The 27,691-nt window shown below is 39.8% G+C and overlaps 1 protein-coding gene across 6 annotated transcripts in view; it reads right to left on the reverse strand.

Moving 5' to 3' along the window:
• KIF13A (kinesin family member 13A) overlaps positions 1 to 26,712 on the reverse strand; it is a 120,477-nt gene extending 93,765 nt beyond the window's left edge. For 5 of the 6 annotated variants that reach the window (XM_072853338.1, XM_072853337.1, XM_072853343.1 and 2 more), the window contains exons 1-2: positions 26,402 to 26,709; positions 25,986 to 26,076 (exon numbers count right to left, since the gene is read on the reverse strand). In XM_072853338.1, coding sequence (XP_072709439.1) covers positions 25,986 to 26,076; positions 26,402 to 26,456 — 146 coding nt within the window. In that variant the 5' untranslated portion in view covers positions 26,457 to 26,709. Of the gene's footprint in view, positions 1 to 25,985; positions 26,077 to 26,401 lie in introns of all 6 variants that reach the window. The other variant, XM_072853342.1, reaches the window with a different exon arrangement.
• Positions 26,713 to 27,691: the final 979 nt, after the last annotated feature.

Below are 27,691 nucleotides of genomic sequence, written 5' to 3' on the forward strand. Positions count from 1 at the left end.
GCAGCTTCTAGAGAGTTAAGGGGAAAAAAGACAGGGAGGCAGGTCTAGAAAACCGTAACTCTGTATTCCACTTTTTTAGTCATTAATAAGTTTTATTTATTTACCATACAGCATTAAAAGATTTGAACTTACCAGACAAGCTACTAAGTGTGAACTGAAGAAAAAAAACAAACACCACCACACCATAAGTAACCACGAAAAACATAGAAATCCCTTTAGATCAGTAACAATGCTGAGCCAGTGCCAAATAATTTTGCAGCATCCTGGCACATTTTTATAATCTTCTGTTTAGCTGCAGTTACAGACCTGCTTCAGAAACTCAAATATTATACAGATACTAGAGATAAATAGAAAATAATCCCAGATATAATTGGAAACTAAAGCATTCTCAGTGTTAAGACAACTAATTAAGCCTCTGTGAGGGACAAAGATATAAATGTAAATACTAATTGGTTCTTTTTTGACAGATCCATGCACAGCTTTTAATAGAGTCTAAAACAGCTATCCCTGTAACTACATCGGTCAATTACAGATTCTATTTAAAGGAAATAAATAACAGCAATTTCAAATTATAGATTTTATTCCTGACTAGCAAGGCAGATCTGTGTCCTGTTACCAAAAAGTGCTCTGAAATACAGAGAATGCATGTGAGACAGTTTCAGTTTCCAAGTTGCATGTTGAAACAGGAATGTGCTCTTTTGTTCTATTTTTTTCCCCTCATTTAATCATAATGAAGTCACTTGTGACATTACAACGGTTTCCAGAGCAACAGTCCAGTCAGATGTGATGAACAGAAGATAAGGGTGTGCACAGGAGAGCTCTGTAACCCACCGTTGATCTTGATGGGAAATTCAGCATAAATCTGTTTAGGCCAAAGAAGCACCTGGATCTGTCCTCTTCTATATGCAAGGATAAAGAGTTTCATATAATGGGATCAGACTTTAGATCAACATTAAAGAAACACAAAGTGAGATAATGTTTTTTCCCAAAATATCTGAAAAGGATGTGTAAATCATCTGGTCTGTTCCACAGGGAAAATACATAATGTATCAAAACAAAGCAGAAAAAGCTACTGTAACATAGCACTTACAGTTGCAATAACATGCATGATAATCCAATGGCTGGCTAGACTCATCATCCTTCAGTATTTGGCTACCAGATTTCCCAAGAACTTAAAGACATAATGCTTTATGAATCCAGAGCAGAAAGGGTAAGGTCTAACTAATAACCCTAGATCAAGTCAGGTGTATATACAAACCAGACACTGTCAGAAATATGAGAAACAGAGGATTGTGCCTTGAAAGGCAGGAACTTAAGCATGAGAAATGCAGCCTGAATTCATCCAGAGATATATTTAGTCCCATATCTATAGACAAATCACCTTTAGGGGTTTCACAAGATGTCTGCAATCTTTCCAAACGGAGAGCTTGAAATGCCATGGGTTAACCGACTCATCTGTCTGTGTCCTAGGGCACATTACATATATATACACTACATATTAATGATTAACCCACAGCACAAACAATACGAAAACTGCACAGTCAGTATCGTTTAAATATGTGAGGCACAGGAGAGGAGCTTTTCTTTCTTATAGTGTAGTAATACCTTGCAGATGATTAATATTGTTCCAGAAGATTTTCCTCAGAAAAACAGTGATAGAAATATGCTGTAATAAACTCCATCAAAGTATGCGCCCTCTTCCTGAAGGAACACCCCCAAACAAGCATTTGAAGGAAACATTATCAGCAAGAGCAATTGTTTCCTTATTGGCATCGTCTAACTATTGGCATGAAAGCTAACCAGGATTCCTGGTCCAAAGCAAATCAGTCCTTGAACAATCCTCCAGACCTTTTTTTCCCATGAGAGCTTCTTACTTCAGGTCAAACACAACACTGATTCGCGGTAAAAGGGAAGCTCTATGGAAATGGAGCAAAGCTGTGAAAAAAAGTCCTGATTAAGACCTGTATAAACAAGTGATGCAACTCAAGTTTATTTACTATGCTAATCAAAGGCCAGGGGGAAAAAAAAAAAAGATATTGTTAATTTCTGAATAGTACAATGAGCATGAACACAGAGAATTATTTCTGCTTCTAATGGTACTTCTACCCTATTGTGCAGTCTTCTGATGTAGACAGATGCCTATCTACAAAACCATAGGACTGCAAAAGCAGATGAAATTTCATGTGCCATATCAGGTCCCAAACCAGCATGAGCTTCATTTGAAGTCACATTTTATCAATTTCATGTTTTGGGATAAATAACTACAATAGACAAATGACAGCACCCTTGGTAAACTTGGTATCTTGGTCAGTAATTTTCCAAAGAAGGAATAAAATCCATCCAATGCTAGTACTAGAGAGTAGTTTAGTATATCTAAAGTAAATCTATTGTTACTGCAATATGAGTAGCTAGCTCCTAGTTAAGCTTTCAGAGGGTCATATAAGCAAATGACTGCAAGAGCAATTTTAGAAATGTATGTTTTAATTTGGAGAGGCAGTAGCAGGGAAAAGAATACAGAAGATCTGGGTGAAGTAGTCTTTTCCAACTAACTGAGCAGCTTAAAAGCAGATTTTTAAATTAAAATAAAACTAATTATATGGCCCATTTGAAGAGCTGTCTCAAAAGAGTTTTTCTTAGAGGTCTCCTCATAACCCAATAGCAACTCTCCTCCAGAAACACTTCTCACACATGGGGGCGGGGGCGGGGGGGGACACCAACACAAAAGAAAAAAAGAAAAAAAGGTGTACTCTATACACTGACTATCCTTTAGCAATCTGCGAGTCCCCATTGTACTTTCATGGTCAGGTCCGAGTTGTCCTCAAGGAAGCCACAGTGAAATATACCCCAGACTTCCCCAAATGAAAGATTACTGTTCTCACACACCTCACCTTAGTACCAAAACCCGGCACAGCCTGGAACATAAAACCAAAGTTAGAATTTAATACCTTCACACTAACTTTCCTCCAGAAGAGAGGTACAACATGGCAGCATTAGACAGAGCCTTGGGTGTCCCTGTCACCCAACAGACAGACACAGCAGACACACCTGTACCCAGCCTACCTTCATCCTTCTTTCATTGCCAACAGCAACACTAGATATTAACAGTGGGAGAATTGCTAAGAATTCTCAAACATCTCAACCTTAGAAATATTATTCCAAGATGTCATCTAAACCATTAACACCTTATGTGAACAACTGTAATTCAAAGCTGTACCAAATATACAATGCTCACTCCATTTTACCTGTAGGGTTGCATGAGGTGCTAGAGCTTCTGAATGCTGCTCTACAGCAAGGGAAGACTCGGTGACTCTTTGGCAGGGAACAATGAAAAAGCCCATCTTTGCTCTCCGAGTCTTGCTCAATTGTTTCCTTTACCCACATCCTGCAAAGAGCTCCACAGTCAAAGCAATTATTTAATGGTTTCTTCTCCTCCATGCTGTAACTGAAAAAATAGTTAAGTCTGGAGGGTTGGGGTTTTTTTAATGACTAACTACTGTTCCTATGCTAGTCACTTTTGTATATCTTTACCATTTACTTCATTACTCACTTCTCAAAGATAGCAGAAAAGAATCTTTTCTGCATAGCTGTCTCACCACCAAGTACAGAAAGTTATTTGAATTGATGGTATTATCTGTGGATCTAAAACAATGCTGAACAAAAATACTAAGGTGTTAAATAGGACAGAGATACAAAATATAGAATAAAAAACCCCAAAACTTAGGAAGAGCATAAAGCTTGACTAAAAAGGTCTACTTGGGGGGGGGTGGGGGGTGGTGGAATAAACTTTAAAAAACCCAACACACAAGCAGATGCATTTCTTCAGAGAACACATTTCAAAATGTTTTTGCATTCAGGGAAAGCCAAAACAGACAAGGTACTGTCATTTTTTTTTTTTTTCCAAATCAATTCCTGGAGAGCTTTTAGAAGCCGTCTATTCTTCATTACTGCAAATTACTTCCATAATCTCAGGAAACTGTGATAAGGGATTTACAGCAATTTTCCCTTCCCAACAGAAACCAGTGCCTTCTGACCCAATTCCAACTAAATCACCTCATCTAAGCTCCAATTTGTATCAGAGAATTTTTTTCCTCCAATGCTAAACATCGACCACTCTGTTTGCAACTTCCTGCAGTCCCTATGTGAGACACTGCCTCTATTCTCCACCTCTGCCATGAGCTGAGGAAAAAGAAAACATTTCCCAACAATTCAGTCTCCATTTTTTCCTCCAAATCCGAGACACAAATGATTCTAATTTACTGTAACTGCACATATACACCATCTGATCCATTACACCTCATCCCTTTACAAACACTTCACTTCTCTGTCTTCTGGAAGTAAGTTTATTATTTATTAAAAAGGTGTTTTTTCTTAACATCAAGGTTATCCATAATAATGAAGTTCACAGAAATTTAACATTGTTTGCTTCAGGACTTGGTCTTACAGATATTCAACATATCTTAATAAATAGTAGCAAATGTGTTACATGGGATTTTTATTTAACTCTCCTCCATGTTTACAACAGAGCAGGCATTTATCTTTGCCCAGTGATGGAAACTATTACTGCCATCTGTGCTGACTCCAGCTGGTATAAGACTAATATAAAATTCCGTTAGCTGCTTTGAGCTGCTTATTCAGCTGGCAATAATAAAAGTCAAGCTCATTAACAGCAGCCTTGCATAGCAAGGTTTCTGCTTATCTCAGAGAAGTGACTACGCATCTCTGAGACCCTATTCACCTTTTTTTTTTTTTTAAAAAAAGAGACAACTCTATTTACTTGGCACCTGTTTTTAATAACAATCTCACAAAGCATTACAATTACTTTTTTTCCAAACATGTCTATGAACTGGGCTAAAATTACTTAAAAAAATGAAAAGCTGCTACATCAAGGCAATATGCTGTTTCCTGTATACAAACTGAAATAAATTTCTAAAATCAGAGGCATCCCTAATGCTTCAAGAGGCAGTCAGAGAATGAGCACCTCTGAAGCAAGTGTTCAGGAAATAGTTTTTCTCTCTCTCAAACAATACTTAATTGAATACTGCCTAAGATTTTACATGTCTTTTTATATTTTAAACAGACAAGAGACAAACTACTGGAGAACACTCAAGCAATCCGTCATCTTAAATACACACTGGGGAATTTTATGTTCCCCTGCTTGCAAACTGCAGAGTTCTGGGACTATGATCTGGGAGATACTAAAAATGAAATTTAATCACAATTTTAGTGGGCTTTCCATCCCTCCTTCTCCCTGATGTCACAACAATGTTACTGTATGCATCAGTAAGCACCAAAACCAAGGAAACACAACTTAAACAGTTTGAGTATGTGCAACTTTTTGGTAATTTATCTTATTTATTAAATGCATATGTGCACTAGAAATTATCTTGTGAATTGTCACCAGCCCTTGACTCTATCACGCTCCCCCAAAAACTAAACTACTCTTCTTCCTTATCTACACATTTTGTAACAAACCCTCTTGACACAGCTCATAATCCATAATGTTCTTCTATCCGTTGTCCTTCGACAGCTTCTGTCCAAAGCAGTACTTGTCTCAGAGCAGTCAACCTTATTCTGCCTGCACGAGGCTTCAATTTTCTGTGTTTTCAAGTCATTTCTGATTCTTATATTTCAGTAAACTGTTGAGGCCAAATACACAGGGCAGACAAATACCAAAGAAAAAGCTATTGTTAAAAGAAGGTGGTCCTAGCTGACAGACATGGACAACGAAAAAAGGTTAATTAACCATCTTATACTTGATAGTTACCAAAATGTGTTACCACATAACTTCCTCTCAAACCTACTAAATCCCATTGTGTGACTCTGATGAAACCGTTCATTTTTTTAATTTTCATACTATACTCCTCCTGATTTGCCAATAGCCATCCCACCAGCATCCCAAGACACAGTATTAAAGGAAGAAAAGGTTGGAGGTGTAGTTCTTAGTGCAGGCTTTGAGGACAAAAGACATTTCCTGTGACACCAGAAACCCAGAGGATGGCAACCACCATCCCAGCTTTGTCCACGGCAGCAGGAGGTCAAAGCCTTCTACGTTTCAGAAAGGAGGCTGACTTACCTCACACCCACCAGATAATCCACAAAGAGGAGAAGCACAAGATGGTCAAACACAAAAGGAAAGACCCATCTTGTTTCCTCAGTTTGAAGCTACATTCTTTCTTTCCTTTAGCAGTTTCTTCCAATACTTAAGTAACTGTGCACTTCTGCCCTCCCTTCACTGGACTTGAGCTTTTAGCTGTTAGTCTTTGGTACATTAAGAAACCTTCTGTTCCTGGTATAATATATCTGAGAAGTTATTAATTTACCATTAGCAAAACTAAAATACCTACTTTTTTGTATTATTTAATTAAAACATTTTATAAGTATCACAGTTGAAAAAAAAAATGGAAATGCTACAAAGCACCTCTTCTTCAAGAGGAGAACTACCTAACACTGACATTAACTCTCAGGGCACAGTATTAAACAGCTGAAGGGCAGTAACTTCCGATGTCACTTCAGCTGATGTGCAAAGCACTACCTGATCACACTCTTGACTTCAAGGTCAGTTGTCCATCCAGTCTAAGTTAGTTGTCTACAGTTTCGCTCACTTTTCTGCAGAAGAAGCCTGAAACCTTCAGTCCTCAGTAAGTTATGCAGCATTTTGTTTTAGGAAGCTAGAAGAAAGAAGGTGCATAGGAGAGATTTAGCTACTATGCCAAAGTAATCTGACCTCTCATCAACTCAAAGGAATCCATCAGCACTGTACCTCACGTGGACTGACTATATGGAAAAAGGTACAATTCAGAAGAAATAAGTAAATCTTTTGCTAATTCATGAATGTTGTCCTTTATTTTTTTCATGTATTTCTATTTTGTAACCTATATCTCATGCATCACGTTAGGTTTGTCAGCATTTTGCTCCCCTTCACAACCAATTTGTAAGGTTAATGCTGCACAGGAGCAACTGGAATATATCTTAGGAAAGTGAAAACTTTCCTAAAAGTGGTAAAGACACTAATCATGTTTAGCAGCAGTAAAGACCTTTCGGCCTTTGAAAATATGCCATGAACCAAAAGCAAGGGTCAGATTGTGTGCTTTTTATTAAAAGAAAGTTAAACTAATGTTGATTCTTCTCTATTTTCATTTTTTTAAAGGTTTTCATTTTCCTATTATGAAATCAGAATTGTTTTACTAGTTATTAATACACTGACAATTATAAGACAGTACAGTTAAATACAGGGAATTTTTGTGGCTAGGTTTAAGAATCTATGTTGATAAATATACCAGAGAGCCACCCCATCTTATTTTATAACTTCCAATTATCTCAAACGTTTACTTCTAAGCTACTACATCAAACTGTCTGATAAATCTGCACTGAAATTACGGACTGACCTCTCACATGGTGATCCATTGCAATGCCTTCTAAAAATGCATCCTCCTTGCCCCTCTAAAATATTGCTACTAACAACTGACACTAATGCCAGTTAAAACTTATGTGATTGATGGCTCTTTCTACATGCCTTACCAACATAGGTACAGTGCAGTCTGAAAACCAGTAGTGTAACCTATTTTGGTACGTATGGAAACTGAAGGAAGGCAACACCACTACCAGAGGACTAATCAAGCTTGCCAGCTTTCAGTCATAGATTCCTCAATGCTCAACTTAAATGACCACACTCCCAAACCTGATACACAATAACCTGAGCAACTCCAAGAAAGAAAGAGAGCAGCTTTGATCTAAAGTCACTATGTCAGCTACAACAGATTTTTATAAAACAATAAAACATCAACACAATATGTGATCAGTCAATGAAAGAGCAAAGCTGGATTCTAACAATGGAGAACTCCAATTAAATAGAGTTTAATATTAAATCTCTGTATCATGATTTGGGGAGCTCTCATGATCATCTTATTAAAATCTGAAGCTGCATTAACTACAGGCATCCAAAACCAGTCAATAGAAATGGGTGATGAGGAAGAAGGCTCCCTTTTAGACAAATTTAAGGATTTAACACTATGCAAACCTAGTGCTCAGTGCATAAACTACCTTCAAAGAATATTTCCTTCACATATATTATCTCTGCATAATTTATTATATGCTGTATAGTAATGGTTGTAAACAGCCATTAATTCTCTGTCTCTCAATACTTTGAATAAGCTCAGACATAATGAAGTTACCAAGAATCAGCTGAGCCACAGTAGCTGCATCAGCAATTGCAAGGTAGCAAAGTTTGCCTGACCCACAGACACTTAAGACAGCTCACATCACTTACATGAAATTGTTGCTTTTGATTGTTTTTTCTTTTACTTTTTTGCTACTTGCTCCTTTTGGCAGCTTTAGATTTTAAGTTTAGCATTGATGCACAAAACAGCTTGGAGGCCCAAGCTTCCTTCCAGTCATGTGTAAATTAAAAAGCTACAGCCATATAATTAAAATTAGCTCTTATCTATTCCCAAAAAAAGGTGTTATTTTATACTCATTACTATTAACATGTTGCAGTAAGAAGAGAGTCAGGAAAAAACCTTATTGGATAGCTGATGCATGCCTACCAGACAAGTCTCCTGAAGCAATTTGCGAACTGAATTTATTCTTGTCCTGGTTTCAGCTGAGATTGAGTTAATTTTCTTTAGAGTGGCTGGTATGGGGCTATGTTTTGGATTTGTGCTGAAAACAGTGTTGATAATACAGAGATGTTTTAGTTGTTGCTGCACTAGTCAAGGACTTTTCAGCTTCCCATGCTCTGCCAGGTGCAGAAGCAGCTGGGAGGGGACACAGCCAGGACAGTTGATCCAAACTGACCAAAGGGCTATTCCATACCACATGACATCATGCTCAGTATATAAAGCTGGGGAAGAAGAAGGAAGGGGGGACATTTGGAGTGATGGTGTTTGTCTTCCCAAGTAACCATTACGCGTGATGGAGCCCTGCTTTCCTGGAGATGGCTGAACACCTGCCTGCCCATGGGAAGGAGTGAATGCATTCCTTGCTTTGCTTTGTTTGCGTGCACGGCTTTTGCTTTACCTATTAAACTGTCTTTATCTCAACCCTCGAATTTTCTTACTTTTGCTCTTCCGATTCTCTCCCCCATCCCACCAGGGGGGAGTGAGCGAGCGGCTGCGTGGTGCTTAGTTCCTGGCTGGGGCTAAACCACGACATTCTTGAGAGAATACAGTATTTTACCTTTGCAGGTTCCTAAAAAGGAATTAAGTAGATCAGATATGTTCTCCCTTATACTCTTGTAATACATTTGGAGGAGCTGCATGATGAAAGGATCATCATTTCATTGCCACTTTGACCAGTTATTTTAAACCTTTCGAAATGCTGTATTTCGTATTTCAAGGTTATGTGAAAGATATTCCAGCATATAAGGTATAATGATTAGGACAATTTTGAACACATTTTTTGTTGAATTCCAGCACTCATTCATACCTTGATCTTCTTAACTCTGTTCAACATGAAAAAGCGTCCACAATACTTTTTCTTCCTCAGAAACAGAACTTCAGGTCAGATCTGCCGTATGGAGAATTATTCGACTACAACAGACATTTTAATTATCTTACCTCTGAAAAAGAAAACCCACAGATCATAATCTGATTTGCCCCATTAATTACTTGTAATTGATGGTACCTTTACTGAATAAAGACAGCTGGAGCACTTTGTTCAAGGAAACAGGGAACATGATGAAAAATACCCTTCTGACAGCAAGAACGTGCTCAGAACTGACTATTCTTCACCTGCCTGTGAGTTCACCAGAGAACTGAATGCTCAGATAAGGCAATTCTAGAAAAGGACAGAAAATAGGAGGTATCTGATGTCTCTACTTTAAAAACATTACATCAAATATATATTAAAAAAAAAAAAGAATGCCCTGTTTTTACTATCTTTTGAAATCAAAACTTGTATATAACCTACAGAGATGTCTAACCTACAATTACATTTGCTTACTAAAATCTCTGGATTCTTCTTTTCGGTTTTTGATCTGTAATCTTAACAACTCTGAAAATAAGTATTTAAGTTTTTGAAGCCTTTGATACCAAAACCTGTTTAAAATGTAACTTTAAGAGAAGCATTTTAAAAAAAAATCTATTTTAGTTTTCAATTCAAGCCTGTCCCATTCCCCAAAACTGCAGCTTTTCACACAAGCATGCCCAGCCCACCTACTTCTATAACTCCTTTCATATGCTTCACCAAACCTCTGCTCATCAATTTATTCCATGTATTACGTTGCACAGAAGCACAGTAATGCGCTTGAAATAGGCATCTAGCAGGTTAGCGTAAAGATAATTTTGCTCTGAAAACTGTCTACCTGAGATCAACAACTTCTCTCTCTCCACAGAACTTGCCCAGTGAATTTGCAGCAACATGCTGACTTTGGTATCAAAATTACTATTCTCATACTCAAAGCCGCTATGGGAAAGGTTGACAAGTCTACTCCTTTCCAACACAACAACAGGTGTTAAGCTCCAAGAGACACGGTGATGGACAATACAGACACAATTAACTGATAACAGGAAATACAGAGATTAAGAATCTAGCCTCTAAAATTCCAAAGGCCTATAATTATTAACAAAAATTTGATTTTGCATATTTTCAGATCTTATCACAGTTTAAAGGCCATACTGACAAACTAAGCAACTTTGCTACCAAATTCTTGAGACAGTTTAGTCAAAGATTGCCAGTCATCATAATCACCTTCCCAAACTGACTTCCTACACTGTGTAACTCTTGTATTTATTGATGGCAGACATCATCACACAGGAATCTTTACAAAATACACAAGCAGAGACTTCCTGAACTCTGACTAGCAGCCTGCACAGTGTACCACTACCAGAAAATAGTTGTTTCCCTACACAATTTATTTTTCTCCAGATACACTTTTACATTTAAAACACGTGTTCAAACAACATGCAGTATTCTCAATGAAATTTTACTCCAATAGCCCAAAGTCTACCTACAGCTCAAATATTTTAAAGATATGACAATCCTTCTTTCTTGAAAAATTGTTCCATTCTTATTTAAGTCCTCCCTGAATCTTCTTCCCCTCCTTGGCTTGCAGCCAACAGTATTATCCCTTCAAAATGTTTTTTGAGTTGTGATCTCAGACTGCAGAGCCAGGTTTATATCCACAATTCATTTTATGAATGTTTCTTTACAGAGTGGAACACTACTGTATTATTATACAGAAAGGTAGAAGTTGTTTGAAATATCTTCCCACTGCCATTACCTGTGAGAATTTTATCGATGTTGCAGGTTTATCGTGTAGACAAAAAGCAGACACTGCGTCCAGCCAGGCTTTTATTAGCTCAGGCACAAAACAAAGCAAAAGAGTGGCAAAGAGACAAGCCAATGTCTAAAAATAGAGAAGGTGCATGGACACTTTCACGTGGTAGAGAGCACCTGATTAGGTACCAAATGAGAGCACAGCCCCAGCCTGGATACAGTGAGCAAAGGAGCACTCCAAGTTAAGGGAGGGAGAGTTTGAGAACATGAGAGTCTGTACCACCCTGCAGAAATTCACTGGGGTCTAGCTGAGTGTTTTAGCTCCCATTCAGCAGCAGCATGCTAAGCACAGCTGCATTGTGAAAAAAGAAGAATTATTCCCTTATAAGATTTGTCTTAATGCAGCAGGAAAAAAACCCAACCAAACTCTAAATTAGAAAACATGGTCACCTTAACAATTAAATCAAGCTGCCAGCCCTGGCGTGTTTCAGAACAGGAGAGAGATATTTAGCAACTAGCACACAGAAACATAAATACAAAGCAGTTGATAATAACCACTGTCAGTGAGTGCTACAAGATAAGTTACTCAAGAGGAGTGAGGCACAGAAAGCAAAGGGGCTGAGAAACAAGCAACACACACATGCTACCACACCAACTGCAGACAATTAAATGTAATTGAAGCTTCCAATTTAGAATAAGCAGCAGAGTGCTTCTGGGAGTTGCTAACAGCACTCAATCTCTTTATTCTGAAACACCATCATTTCTAGAGATAACACTTTAAATCGTATCTTTAAAGAGCATGGAAGAATGCAGGTAGAAGGTCAGGAGGATCAAAGGTAGAGGAAGAAGAAAGTTAAATTGGAGAACAGAGAAAGGCATAAACTTTATCCATGGATACACTTGCACAGAAATGATGAGGTTTAGTACAAAGATTAGCTGTGTATGTTTAAAGAGCCTGCATGCTGATAGTCAGCCTTGGCTACTGCGCCCAGACAACTGCATGCTAACCCAGAGACTGCAGTACAGTCTGTGACCCGTGCTGGCACCTATTCAGAGGCAGTTAAGAAAGGAGATCTAGGTTTCCACACTGGGATAAGAAGTGTGTGCAAGTCATCCTGTACTGCAGTTACACAGTGGAAAGTCTCTTTCATAGAGAGAACAGTGAAAAATGTATTATTTCCCAATGAATGCTTTTCCTGCTACTGCAAATACCCATGCTTTAAATTTAACATTCAGCTCAATCAGTAAGGTCAATAGGTGTATTTAAATCAAACTGGGAGGTTTACTCCACTTTTCAGTAAAGTATTTCAACTACTTTTTTTCTAATATTTAATGAAGTACTTTAAATTCGACTTAAAATTTCATACACAGCTTTATAGTTCTGTTTAGTACCATCTGTGTTGTGATCTGCAGTCAGCTCTGCTACTCATGTTCAGCATAGGCTGAAACGCTCTTGACAACGCAAAATCCCAGATGACAGAGCATACACTTGGGAGCATGTTGCAGACACTCCCAAACATCAAATCAACACTGTGGAATCAATTAGTTATCCCTGTATAGCCAGTCCCTGCACTCTGAGTTTTAGGAGACCCCCATCAGCTTGGCCTCATTACCTGAACAGGTGCTCATCCTGCACTGCATCTGAACTAGTGAAACAGTAGCAGATGCCCACACACACCTACTTTTTGCCCTTTCCTATCCCTGGCATTGCTCTTGACTCCATCACTGCCACCTCCTCCCATTTCCAAGTTCACAAGGACAGCCACAAACACCAGGTACAGCATGGACAGCGCAGGCTAACAAAGCCTTGCTACACACCCAGTACTTGCACTGTGCAAGCAGGCTGTGGGAGTCCAGCATTGAGACTTCTGATCTGACTCTGCACGGGCGGAGGCCCCGCAAAGCTTATCAGCTAAACTTCCACAACACTGAGACGCAATTCTTCAGTTTCAGGAGCTGCAACTCAGCTAATTACCTCTGCCATAAATAACCCACAGCCTAAATGATCTACCTAGAGATCTGCCTGCATAGTGAATAGAGTTACACAAAACAACCTAGAAGAAATAAAGTAGAATTACATGTGGTCTCTCAAAAAGTTGACAAAAATCCATAGAAGAGAATGAGAAGTCATGTATTAAGGAAGAAGAAAGACTCAGAACAAGCAGATCACTCTGAAACACCATGAAAAGTCATATGAAAGGGTACGCAGGTTCTGAACTCGGATAAGCATTACATTAATTAGTGATCCAAGAAGGCAAATACTACTGAGGTCAGCAGTTTTTGGTTAAGAAAGTTAGGATAAGAATGTGAAGGAGCAAAGTAGGTGGACAGCAACACTGCAAACAAAATTCAGGTTTGACAAATAAAGAATTAAGTTCAAAATTATCCAAAAAGTTTATCACATTAATTTTTCAGTGTAACTTTTCCACTTTGACCATCATCACTAATATTTTAAATTAGTCAGCAGCAGCACTCAATTCTCAACAATTTTCAACATAATGAGTCAACTGTTTCCTTTTTGCTTAAACAGCCATTCTACTCCAAAAATAGCTAAAAGTCATGTTGTTTGATTAGTAACTCCTGACCAGTTCAATTTATTTTCATCTACTAGGTCTGCAAACTGAGACATGAAAGTAAAAGAGCATGAGTAGAAGGATCTGCTACAAGAGAAGCTGCAGCTGAGGCAATCATCCCATTTCCAATACTCTTAGATTAACTAGTACTGGGGCAAAGAAGCAACCTGCCTCATATGCAGAAACAGCTGGGGGGGGGCGGAAGGAACATGATTTTTAAAAGAATTATGAATTACCCAGTCTAGATCTTTAATAGAAAAACAACAAAAACCACATAGCACCCTTTGCTCCTTCCATTTAGAACAAAAGTTCTGTAGGGACTCTATAACTTGCCTTCTATTTTGGATGCAAAGTAGAATGACAATTATAAAAGTATTTCAAGAACAAAGTTTTTCCACTATTATTTGGAAAAAATGTGCAAGTTTCCTAGTCTAATCAAACACTCACCTTGAGCTCACCAAACTCTGACATTGCTCATTACAACTACCAGTCAACAGCTTGTCAGACTCTTGCCACTCCTAAATGTTTCTTGAAAATAAGAAAATGAGCTAATTTTTTTTTTCCTACGTAACTGCATGTCATCATTACTATTTCTATTTCCTCTCATTTATATACACTGCTGATGAAAAATTCCTCCCTCAAAATTCAGTTCTGCAATTCCATTTTATAGTATCTCATTTCAAAGCCCACAAAGACCTAGCATTTACTTTCTCTTTTTAATCACAGCAAAGGCAAGCAGGCAAGAGGTCACTTATGTGACTCACTCGCCTCTGTCTTTTCTGAATCATGAAGATGCAGATACCCTGAGAAAAACTTAAGTATTTAAACTGTGAGGTCCTCCAGAAGTCATCCTACAACACCCTTCTTGACAAAGGATGACAGATTAAGATCGAGTTGGTTTAGAGAGATTTTTATAAAACTCATTTTACACCTTGGTCATATAAGTGCAAGAGTATTTTCAAAGTCTATTTGATCTACCTTGTACATAAGCCATTAATTTCTTCCTTATTCAGGTAAGAAATTCTCAAATAGCAACCAATAACACCGGTTAGACCATGTACCAGAAGAACCATAACTCAGAAAACACATGAGTATCGCAAAACACTAAGGGTATTCAGCCAGCCCAACACTGTGGATCTGTATTTCTGGGTTTAAACTATCACAAAGTTGCAAGATGCCATTCTGAAATTTCAAATAAAGGTACACCACACTCCTTGAAACATATACAAAGTTTCTATCTGTGAGTGTAGATGGCAGTAAGGATAGATTACAGTAAGGGCACAAACCTTGCACACCATTAGTATTTCCAAAAAAAAAAAAAAAAAGCTTCCCACTGCCACACTCACATCTACAAAACTGAAACTTCAAAAACTACTTGAGAGGATGCAGCCTGCCCCAAAGAGTAATTTAAAAAGAGAGGACAGCCTAATCTGTCGTCTATCTAGGTCCAGTACTCATCCACTATGCGCTGCTGAGCACTTGAAAACAGAACTGGCAAGAGTTAACTTCTAACTCTCACCACGGGGAAGTCAGACATCCCCCTCCTTCAGTACACAGTACTTCTGACAGTAAGGGGGAATCCAACCATGGAACTGGGATGCTGAGAGGGACAGAACATCTACTGAATTTATTAAAAAACTTCAAGATACTGTTCCATTGAAAGAGACTTTAGGAAAACACTTAAATGTTGCATCTTCATACATGCTTTCATCGTCCTTTTGAAGGACACACAACTGTTTCCAAGTGGATTACTTCACAGCCAACCTACACAGATTCTCAATCATGACAGACGTTTCATATAATAAACAGTAAAAATTCAGTGTTAAAATATATGTTACAACTATGCAATGAAAATTAGGAATATGACATGAACTTAGCTGCAACGTTATGAACACCTCAAACAACAAACATACTAAGGACTTGGAAGCTCTTGACAAGGAAACTACAGGGCAAGCTGTCTAGTGTTCTATGGTCTTTTTACATGAACTGATTTTCCTTTTTGTTTTCAACTTGGATCTCAACCAGAACACACATGAAGACTGTAGTACCACCTCAGAGAATGCCAGTTTCTCATACACATTTTCAGTAGGATGGAAAAAAGCTACTGGATGCTGCTGGGTTTTGTTGTCTGCTTGTTTTGTTTTCCTCCAACATGTACTTTGAGGAGTTTCATCATGTCGGGCATCCATTTCTGTACCTCTCTTTTGCCTTTCATTGTCATTCCAGTCCTGGTCCCCAAGTATCCTTTCCCTATATTCTACCATGTCAGCAGCAAATCCATTAACAAGCCATCTTTTGTGTTTCCTTGTGTGTCAGTTTCTCTGCAGACACTTAAGTAGCATTTTTCAAGGGCACTCCAATCAAGAATGCAGGTACATGGATTAGATTAACACCAGAAGAAGAATGAGAACTATTCAAAACTTTCTTCTTTTTAAATGTAATGGGCAGTATGGAAAATACCAGATTGTTTTCTAGACAGTTTATTTCAGAATAGCATATCTGCTGTGGTCACAGCAAGAAGCTCCAAAACAGCAAAACCTGAGTGCTGAGATGATGTTCCATGATACACTTCTAACAACACTTTCAGAACCATCTTTTTTATCCCAATACAGTACAACAGCAAGGTGCAGGAAGACTGCAAATGGTTTCTACTCTTACTCCCTGCAAAGTTCAGATAACTGCGAAGTTCTCTTTAAAAAACATACTCAAACTCAACTACTTCTTGCTGAGCATTCACAGGATATATAAGTAACATATTAATGTCTTCAGCTGCATACAGTGAATATAAACATTTTTTTTTATTTTACCAAATGGGCAATTTCTGTTTCAGCCTGACTTTATTAGATAAAATTATCTGAAAACACATTTCAAGTCTAAAGAAAATTTAGAAACAGCTCAAAATAGGGAATGACAACATGGTATAACAGGAAGGAAAAAATACCAAAAAATATCAAAATGCTTTGGACTTGCTTCATTCAGGGAGGTGGCACTACTGAGCAAAAATGACACCGGAGTGCTGCAGACTTACACCACATTGCATACATTAAAAAAAAAAAAATCCCATGGACAGATGCTGACCAAGAAACTTTCCAAAGCAGACCAGGATGCTGCTCATTCAGGGCCATAAAGCAGCTTTGCCAGTAGAAAACTTCCACCAGCTCTATGCCTCCACTGGAATGCTCTGTTGACTTATCTTTAGCAAAAGCTCATCTACAGTAAAACAAGCCTTGGCTTTTGAATCACAAAGTAAAATTGAATTTGAAGTAAAAATTCAACAAAATAAGAACTCCGAAGTATTAAAAATTACATTGCAGCCAGTGCCAGTCACTGTACAGATCCATTCATTTTGCAAATAAACTTCCCTTTCTACCTCACCCAATCCTTTTTCTTTCAACTGTGAAAGAATCAGATTTGTGAAAGACCTTCTCGGCTACACTGCACATGATTTTAATCATAAAGTCATATGAAAAGTGGAAACCATGTGGGAAGAAGTATCAAGTACCGCAGTTTCTTATCTAAGATCTGCTGTTCCTTGTCATCATATAAGAAATATTAAGCAAAACAGACAGCTTCACATACTTATATTTAATGTTATAAAAATTATTCCAGTAGCTCAAGAGACAGATTCAGAATTTTGAAGCCTTATGCTAGAAGAAGAAAATTTAATCTCGCCTGGAGGCTTTTGAACACTACTTACATGGGATTTACATTTATGTTTAAAAAGAGACTGTGGAATAAACTAAGAAAATGTAAGCTCAATAAATAGGATATCATGTACATTTTTTCATTTTATTTGCAAGTCTAAAGTATTCACTAAAACAAAAAAAAATCAGAAAAAATATTTAAGTGTTGAGAGTTTCAGCAATATGTTTTTAAAACAAAGCATCAAATTACTTCTTAGAAAGTTTACAGTTAACAATGCATCCTGGTAGTTTTTTAAACACATCGAGCAGTATCTTCACAAACACATGCAGAGATAAGCATGCCATTCCAGCCACAGCAGCTGCTTTGATTCATGTTTGTGAAATGCTTAACATTCTTGGAATATACATACACTGCAAAAAGAAGATGCAGTGACGCCATGAATCTCAAAGTAAGCCAAGTACCAGCCTACTACCTATGCTGTTACTAAACACGAAGAGGCAAGCAGCATGGGCTTGGTGTGGGTTTGCATCTAGAAAACAGACCGTAAGTATGTACCCTGTTGCTACTGCACAGTGAGCCTCTCTGACGTATCTTCAGCATCACCATTAACCATGCTAGTTACAAAGCACTAACACAAGCACACAGCAATGTTTCAGACACACCTTTCTACTGCTGTGCTGACTGATATACCTCAAAATAAGTACTGTACCATTAAAAGGCACCAAAATATATTCATGGCTTAATCTGACAAAAGAGTAATTGGGGTATAAATCTTTGTCCTGAGTTATAACACTTAAATGGCAAACAAGTTACTATAGGACAATAAATCATTAGTGACTTCATTAGGGGCTGTTACCATATAGATTTCCCTATGGTGATCTATGTGAAATGAGACAGAACATTCAGATTACCTCCTCATGAAAAAGTTGCACCTTACAAGTCACTAACTTCACATTATCCAAGGAAGATGTAGGTGTATTTGGTAAGCATGTACATGCTTGAGGATGTCTCTATTTAGGATATAACAAAATGCCAAATAAAGGTTGCGGCTGATGACTAAGGAATATATTAGTTCAGGATATGGTTATGAATTTCATGAGATGTTTCAATGACCGAGTTGGGTTTTTTTAGTTATTATTTTTAGATTAAAAGGCATCTATGAAAAATAAAGGCTAGAACTGCAGAGGTTAATTAACACTAACCAAGCACAGCAGCATCAGAAAGCCATGCATTCCCTTTTCCCCAAAAATGAGAAATGACAGAGACATCCTCCCATGGCATTGGAAACAGCTTGTGTAACTCCTACTCTTCACCAACATGGATATCTTGAGCTCATGTCATTGATTTCCAACTCCTGTCAGTAACGCATTTTTCTGATTGACCTTCATACCGCGAATTTTCAATCTGCTTGTTGTTAACTTACCAAGCTCCTCCCTCAGCTCCCAGTGAACACCCATCACATGCCACAGAAAGATCGTAAATACACACACAAGCAGCTCAAGCTCCAGCAGACCTCAAACTGACGACCAATTTCATATCAACATACAAAGTCAGGTACTGACTGAACAAGCTTATACCCCTTCTACAGTCTCTTGTGAAAAGATACACAGCAACATCACTTCCAGGCAACAGCATGACTGTTTTAGTTAACTTGGTGCTTCGGATCTCAAGTTAACTTGATACCAAGTCCTGTGATGCACATCATTGCACAGCAGGGGCTTTTTCTTTGTAGGCTGCACTTCACCGAAGACATAAAATTCACTGTCTCCAGCCAACGCTTTCACACTTCCTTGAAGAGCCTTCTCCACACTCTGCTGTCAGTAACAGACATCCTCAGGAAATACAAGGAACTGAGCAATCGGAGAAGTTATTCAGTTAAGCAACAGCATCTGCACAGCACTGCTGCAGCAGCTGCATTTTGCTATAGTAGGCAGTAATTGTTTCCATTAATAGATTCAAACCATGCCCAAGGCAGGCCAAATAAGCAAAGACACTGTACTACTTTCCCAACATTAAAGACAGTCTGTCCATGCAAGAGACACAGGCAACACAGCTAGAGGCAGCTACTGCTGCTCAATCTGCACCCAACTGTAGAGGAATGAAGGACTTCAAATCTGATAATGTCTCAAACACACAGCAACAAGTACGTTTGTCAATTTAAAGATTTAGCTCTAATCTTATTACTAGAAGTACCACCATGTTGACTCCCTGAACTCCCTATGCATGCTGCACTGCAGGCTTCTGACCAAGAAAGGATTCGCTTTATCCTCACAACTTTGTACCAAGATTCACACCCCAGCTCTGTGCGATACACACACCTGCACAGCAGGGCAGCTGGTGTGCGCTGCTTCTCTCTGAGCTCAGGTTCTGCAGAACAGGGACTTCTTAAGCACTTCCTGAAGTATTTGAATCTAGCCCACACCTGGGTCACTACAATATTTACAAGTATCATTTAACTTCAAATTTTTAATCTATTAAATTACAGTGAATCTAATTAGAAGTCTGAAATTTTACTATATGCACATTTAATAAGCCTACCAGATTGCACAACAGAGCAAAGAATCTTGTTTTCAAAACAAGAAAGCTGTCTCTACTATTTATACTAAGGAGGCAAAGGAGGTGAAAATAAAACTTTTCCTTTAGTCCTGATCTCCCCAAAGAAAAGGACAAAAAAAATATTCCATTTTAAAAGAGCTACACATTTTTTTAATTCATAATTCATTTCAATTAACAACATATTCAAGGTGTATTGACCAGTAATCCAGATCTCAAAAAACACCTCTGGCTGCAGTAACAGGCAAGTGCATGCATACCTGCCCCTCTAAACACAGAAGCTAAGCATGTCTAAAGGCCTACTAATCTGTTTAACAAATCTTTTCGTGTTCCAGTGTGGGCATTTCTAACATCATAAAACAGAGAAACTGGACAAGTTCAAAGCTGAACCTCATTTTACTGTGTCCTACTCAGAAATATTTGAACATAATACTCAGTAGTCCAAAAGCAGAGAATAGCTACAAAGCAATGATTGCCTAAACACGGTAACACCAAGCACAGTTTTCCTTCTTTTCAAACACTTTATCTATTTCTGTTCTGAAATATTGCCAGCTAAGTACTACTAGCTGCTTACCCACAATCCCAACAGCCTCCAATGGTAGTTTCCTTTAGCAATGCCATTTAAAGACCAAAGCACAAGGTCATAACAGCTGTCTGGATCTTATAAACATGGTAAAATAATGGATGTTGCATTTACTCACAGTTCCGGCTACCTTAGGAAGAACCAAGAGCCATGCCACAAACTTGTAATCCAAAATACTGCATATCTCATTTTGTTTCAAATTACATGGAATTTAAGAACAGCGATTTCAAGGAACTGCATCTAGTGTCCCATCTGAGGCATGAATGAATTAAAGCAATGCAAAAATAGCTCCAAAATGCCATTTTCGAACCGCACATTTTATAATTCGAATACACCTCTTCTGCAAATGTTCAAAGCTAACAGTTCACATCCTGAACATTGATGTCTAACAGGAAAGTTAACAGAAGAGGTCAAAGTCAGATTACTTTTACAATTTCCTGCCGACAAAGATAAAAGCTGCTGCCTGCTATTATTTTATGATCTACCTCAGACAGGTGATAATTTGAAGTGTCCGCATCAAAGACATCATCTTGTTGACCATTCCTTCACATACGGAAATAATTAGCAGCTGTCTTATTTCAGCTTCCACAAGTTTCAGTTTGAAAAAGTAACCATTACCAGAAACGCATATCCTCTCCCTACAACAGCGCTCTTCTCATCTCCGATGCTATTCATAGCAACACATCAAAAAAAATTAAAAGTGTCACAATCACCACATGAAGGACTATGTACTAAAGACCATCCAAAAATCATGTTTCTCCAAGGCAGGGGGAGCAACAGCCGTTTTCTGGTAACAAGAGTTTCAGGACAAGCTGCCTAGGGATGAAATCTGTGCTTCAGATATTCATCTTTGAAAGTATCGTGACCTACAAAAACTAGATAGACACACATGCAAATCTGTTCCTAGCTGTTTATTTTATTAAAGACCTCAAATCTACTCAAAAAAGCCCCCATATATTCTGGAATCTTTAGTAATTTATAGCTATAACAACAGTTTTACCTAAGTAGAATTGGGCCTTGGTGCTACTTGTCTGTTATCAAAATGAAGATGGAAGATGACAGAACAAGCAAGTCGTAAAATGTTTTTTTAAAAAAAAAAAAAAGTTAAGCCAGGCAAGAAAGATACTTTTGGAGAAAAGTGGTAATTTTAAGTTCAGCCCTACACACTGATGATTCCTTTCTTATTTTCTGCCCCACGATCTTTAGTAAGGCAAAGTTTGCACAAGGCTACTGTGCTCTAATGGAATAAATTGCCCAATAGATGAATTTCTGTTGCAGTCAAAACTACAGTTCAATTAGTATTTCAGTTCTACCATCTCCATAGTTCCTTGTTTATTTCTGTCAAGACAAGTATTTTGCTTACTAAAGGAAAAATCATGTCATGAAGAACTGTCAGGGAACTAAAATAAAACTTTCCTTTTCAGATCCTATGCATTAAAAAGTGTAGCTGAAAGGAAAGGGTGGAGGAAAGCATATTTTAACAATCAAAAGCTGAGGACAAACCTGGCAAAACCTAATTTGTCCTACTAAAATATAACATCCCTAACAAAGTCAAATCTTTCGTAAACCTAGAGAGAGGTGTGAAATTTCCATTGTAAAAAATTACTCAAATATTTTGAAAGATTGTCTGTAATTCCATACTCCAGTTATCTCAAAGTTACATTTTAATACTGTACCTTATTGCCAACAACCAAATACAAACACTTACAGCAAGACAGCAGGATGTATACAATTGGCTTTGAAACTTAATATCCATTTCTAAAAGACTGTAAGTTAGAACAATTTTTTCAGGAAGAGTGTACTTTGAGAAAGGAAATTCAGAGCCCCAGATGAAGACAGAAAAAAATCAGAGGGTTCCCAGAAAGACAAGATGTTCTTCTGGGGAAGAAAGGGAAATCTGTATTGGTTTGGGGGAGGAAATGGATGAGAGACAGGAGAGGCAACTAAAATGACACATAAGCACACTTAGGCAGATATAAAGGAAACTACTGCTATTAGTAATAGTAAAACAAGGGTTAAAGGTATGAAGTCCAACAACCAACTTACAAAACCTTTGCCAGCACCGGAGATTATACCTGATACCAGCTAATGAAAACTGTTCCTTTCTGAACTCTGCCTCCTATATTTCAGTCGATAAAGATTTTCTTGTGCCTTTCAGACTCAAGACTGTTTAGTTTTACTATGTTCTGGTTTTCCTCCTTTGCTAGTTTACAATGCTAAAAGTCATGTGTCTGTGGGGAATGGCAGACCTGCTGCTTATAAAAAGACAGAACACTTGTATTTATTAACAATTACTATTTTGTAGCTCTGTTTGTTAAGGTGCGTATGCTGTGTGGTCTAGTAGTTGGAAGATGGAGTCAGAACCCTGTTCTAATTTCTGGTTATAACTTACTGCTTTACCCCTAATACAATAGTGAAAGCTGGACAAGTGACAGCACTGCCAGAGATTTTAGGCTTTTTTCACTACTTGTAAAACTATCATTACTTACCCATCTAAAATGCTTCAGAAATATTCTTAATAAAACCTAGAGACTGATTAACAGCATGCATCTGAACTCAGATTTAATTAAAAAACTCCATGCAGAATAGGCAAAGCTAGTAAAATTTGATTTTCCTAACCTTGGATATTCTTCCAAGAGCAAATTTTATAATATTACAATTATTAAAGTTATCTAATTTTCCTTTAGAAAATTCTGTCAATACTTTTAAAATTATAACAGAGAGAATTAAGCAAATAATAAGCATGGTCCTGAATTCCACCCACACCCTATAGTCTCTTGGCCTCAGCTCATTTAAGAAAAGCAGCCCTAGAAACCAAATCTGCTTTAGAAGGCTACTTATTCTTATTCCGAAGTGAAGTACAAACTTGTACTTCCATTCAACTAGAAAAGGGAAATTTCCATATAAAAAGATACAATGTAAAAAGGGAAAGGTAAGACTAAACAGAATATTAAAATAATGCAATATAGTAGAGAAAGACCAATTAATCACCCTAACAAGTGAAATAATTTTTGCAATGACATGATTGCTCTGAAAGAAAAATCCAGTTGAGCTATATAAAAACAAGCTACACAAAGAAAACCAAAAATCCATTTGACATCTCTAACCCTGCCAAGGCATCAATCCAAGTACAAGCAGCAACTACTCAGCAATTCAGAGCCAGTTTACACAGACATTTTATGGTGGGTACACATAGAAGAACAGAATTCATTCTTTGTCATGAGAAATTAAACTATTTATCTTGAGTAAAAAATAGAAATCAACACTTTAGCACTGAAGAAAATGTAAGGATCTTCACAAGGCACTAGAAAGTCTGTTAGGCATCTCAACAGGTTACATACAACATCTGTATGTAACCATTTGGGTATTTAGAAGGTACCCAAACTAATTGTTTGCACTAGTGTGAGTTACTTCTCATCAGCATTTCTTGCTAATATTTCCAATCCACTCACATCAGGCAGTTGCTTCAAATGCTAAGTCACACTTGTAACAGCCAGCCAAATTCCAGCCTCACACTGGGCTGCAAGCAGGACAGCTATCACCTGCCAACACAGCTGTCAACGGTGAGGTCCCACACAAGCGTCACATCTCACTCATAAGGCTCTTGGCGCAGAACCAGAAGCCAATTCCAACCAAGAGAATTTATATTTTTATATAAATATATATATTTTTATATATAAATATAAATTTATCTATATATAAATATAAAATTATAAATATATATAAAAATATATATAAATATAAAATTATATATATTTTTATATATATATTACAGCTATTAAAGACAGATAAACAAAAGCCACACAAGCTCTCAAAAGACAGAGAGTCACTGCACAGTCTCACTGAATACCTGCAGGCCAATGTGCACAACAAGCAAAATTCACACATTAGAGGCTCTTTATTAAACCATCTGGCCCTTAGGCTCTTTAGTCTATTGAAATAATGATTTTTAAATCCTAATTCTGTTCTTGCTTTGTAAACTCCGTGTATTTCATGCTTTATACCTGTCAAATCCACTCACTTTAAAGAGTTAACGTTATTCTTATTATAGCAGTGTTGTGATGGACACCATATATACGCTTCGATAAATAGCAGGGAAAAAAAACCCATATTCTCTAAAATAGAATAGTCTCAAGAAAAACAATATTTCCATTTTACAGATGGGATGCTGAGACCCACAGACAAAGCACAACTTGTAGAAGATCACAAAGATCCGTGAAAGGGGCAGGAAATAAGCACAGATCTTTCAAGACCCAGGCCAGCACATTAGCCACAACAATGGTTCTGAAGACAATGTAAGTTGGATTTAAGATAAACTGGTGTGATTACAGCTACATTCCAGCATGTGGATTAACATGAGAAGCACCTTCACATCTTGGACATGTAAAAATAGAAAAGGTCTCAACCTCTTCTGCTGGAAAACTATAAAAGCATGACATACCGCCTTTGAAAAAAAACATTTTCTTACACTACAGTTTCTTCATAACTACTATGAACTCGATCAAAAATATTCTTAATAAAACCTTGAGTAATAGGAATGTGTTCAGGTTATATCTCTATAACCATGCAAATTATTTCACACTCCTTGTCATTAAATACATTTAACAGATCAACTTATGTTGGGCAGTCAACAGGTAACTGAAGAGCTAAGCATACGACATCACTATTCCCCTTGCACCTCCCTGTCTTTCCCCACAATCCCTCAAAGGAAAGAAATCTTTTCCTGTTCTGATCTATTTTTACAGTCTAGTGCATTGGTATTTTGGATTACTTCCAAGGGTATTCTTTACTGGGGCATCACAACTAAATGCCAGATTTCAAAATTATTTTAGCATATTCTTATAGGCTACTTCACAGAACAACACTGAATTAATAAAGGATCTAGCAATTTCAGCCTCTTCAAACGCAGATACATTAAAACCTAGTAAACAAACTTAAAAAAAATACCATCACTAGCATAAGATTCAGGTTCTGCTTCTTGTTCCCCCAAAGGTTACACCAAGTTATTAGCAGCCTGCACTCAAGGGAAATTTCTGAAAACAGCATGCACAGAGCTTAAGTCCTTACCTAATCAACAGCTTATTTTTGAGCAGTTAATCAAGAATCAGCTGTTAAACCTGGGAGGCCATCAGGGATCTCCTGTCTCCACATCCCAATTTGGGTACCTCCGACTCCAGTCAGGAAGCCAGGAGAGGAAGGTCTGGTTCCTACTTCCCAGGGATGCAAGCCCAGCACAGCAACCCCTGGCTGGAGCTCACCCCCGCCCGCTCCCCCCCACCGCAGCCCCTGAGAGGCACCGAGCAAGAACTTCAGGACCCCGCCGCTCCCCTAACAAAGCCAGGCAAAGCGTCTGCGAGGGTGAGGCAGAGGAACCGGGGCTGGGTCTTTATTTGGGGCACGGCGACTTGGGTTTTTACCTTTCTCCCTGCTTGGTGTTGGAAGGCGGAGGGTGAAGCACGGTCTGGTTTCCTTCCATCTCCACGATGCACTTGGTATTCAGGTCCAGCTCTGCAAGGCGACACGGCCGGGGGGCTGTACCCAGGGCGAGAGCACCCCCTTCTCCTCGCACGCCGGGGCAGCTCGCCCCCCCGCCGGCTCCCCCTCGGCGGGGCAGGCTCTCAGGCGTGCCTGAGCGAGGGGCGACGGCGGCGGGGGATGTGCGTGAAGGGGTTTATCCTCCCGCCAGCCCGGGGGAGAAGCCGGGGGCACGGGGGTACGCCGCGCCCGCCTCAGGCGCGCCCCGGTGCCGCCCCCTCCCCACACCCCCCCGCCCCCGCAGCCTCGGCGCCCCGAGACCCCGCCGCCCCCTTCCCCAGCTCCGCCCGCCGCTTACCTCTCCTGTTCATCGGCCGGACCCTGACGGCAACTTTCACCTTGGTGTCCGACATCTTCCCCCCCTCCCGGGAGCGGCGGGCGGCCCCGCTCAGCGGCAGCGGCGGCTCGCGGCCTCGCAGCGCCGCGCACAGCGACACGGCGGAGCGCCAACGTCCATGCCGGGCCGGGGCGAGGGCGGGGGGCCGGTGCAGGCGGGGAAGGCGAGAGGCGGCGAGGGAGGGAGAGGAGGAGGGTCCGGCGCCGGGGAGGGCGGTGGCGGCGCAGCCCCAGTCGCCTCCCTGCTCAGCCGCGGTCCACACCGGCTCTGGCGCTGGTTGCCGACGGCCTCGTTTGCATAACTGCTGCTGCCGCCGCGCCTGCCGCCGCCTCCCCGCCAATCCCAACCGCCATCTTCCGCCTCCTCCCGCCGCGCCGCCGGGATTGCGGCGCCCAGGCAAGCGGCGAGGGGGCAGGGAAAGGCCGTGGCGTCGGAAAGGAACGGAAACACCCGAGCGCCTTCGGAACGGGCGGGGGGGGGGAGAGAACTCCCCACCCTCCTCGGACGGCCGCTTCCGCCAAGTGAGCATGCGCGACGGGCCGCTCCTTGCAGTGGCGATACGGGCGGGAAGGTGGCGCTGCTGCGGTTGCTCGCGCATGCGTAAAGAGGGCGGGGGAAGCCAGGCGTTGCGCTTTGCCGTCGGGCTGCTTGCCCGGGCCGAGCGCCGAGGGGCTGCAGCGTGCCCGTGCCCGTGCCCGTGCCCGTGCCCGTGCCCGTGCCCTCGCCCTCAGGGCCTTCCGGAGAGCCACCACCATGGTTTGTGCAGGTGCGTGCTGTCACCACAAACCCACTGGTTTGTCTGACTGGACACTAAGTTTCCTTGTGGCAAGGAAAGGCCACAAAGAAAAGCCCACAAACTGCTTCGAACTAAATGTCATGGCACTAGGGTTTTGGTTGGGTTTTTTTTGACAAAAGATGCGCAATGCTCGATTAGAAAATAATGACCTGCCTGGTGCAGTCCTGGTGCTAGCACAGATGACCTGGGTGTTGCGCATTACAGAGGCCTGGAAGCGGTGCTGCGCCTCGAGGTGACAGCGACGAGCCCTGCCCCAGCCCCAGCCTGCGCTTTGCCTCCTTGGGAAAGGGCTGCCTGCGAAGCGCTGAGGCCGCTCATGCCGTACTGCTTTTCCAGGCAGCGACAGGCCACGGTTGACAAGTGCCTGCCCAAACGCCGCAGGACAGAGTTGTGTCCATCTACTAGCAGCGAGTTCAACATCAGGGGAAAACGTTACAAAGAGCAGTGCATTACCT

Source organism: Ciconia boyciana, chromosome 2 (assembly GCF_034638445.1).
Source record: "Ciconia boyciana chromosome 2, ASM3463844v1, whole genome shotgun sequence".
NCBI lineage: Eukaryota > Metazoa > Chordata > Aves > Ciconiiformes > Ciconiidae > Ciconia > Ciconia boyciana.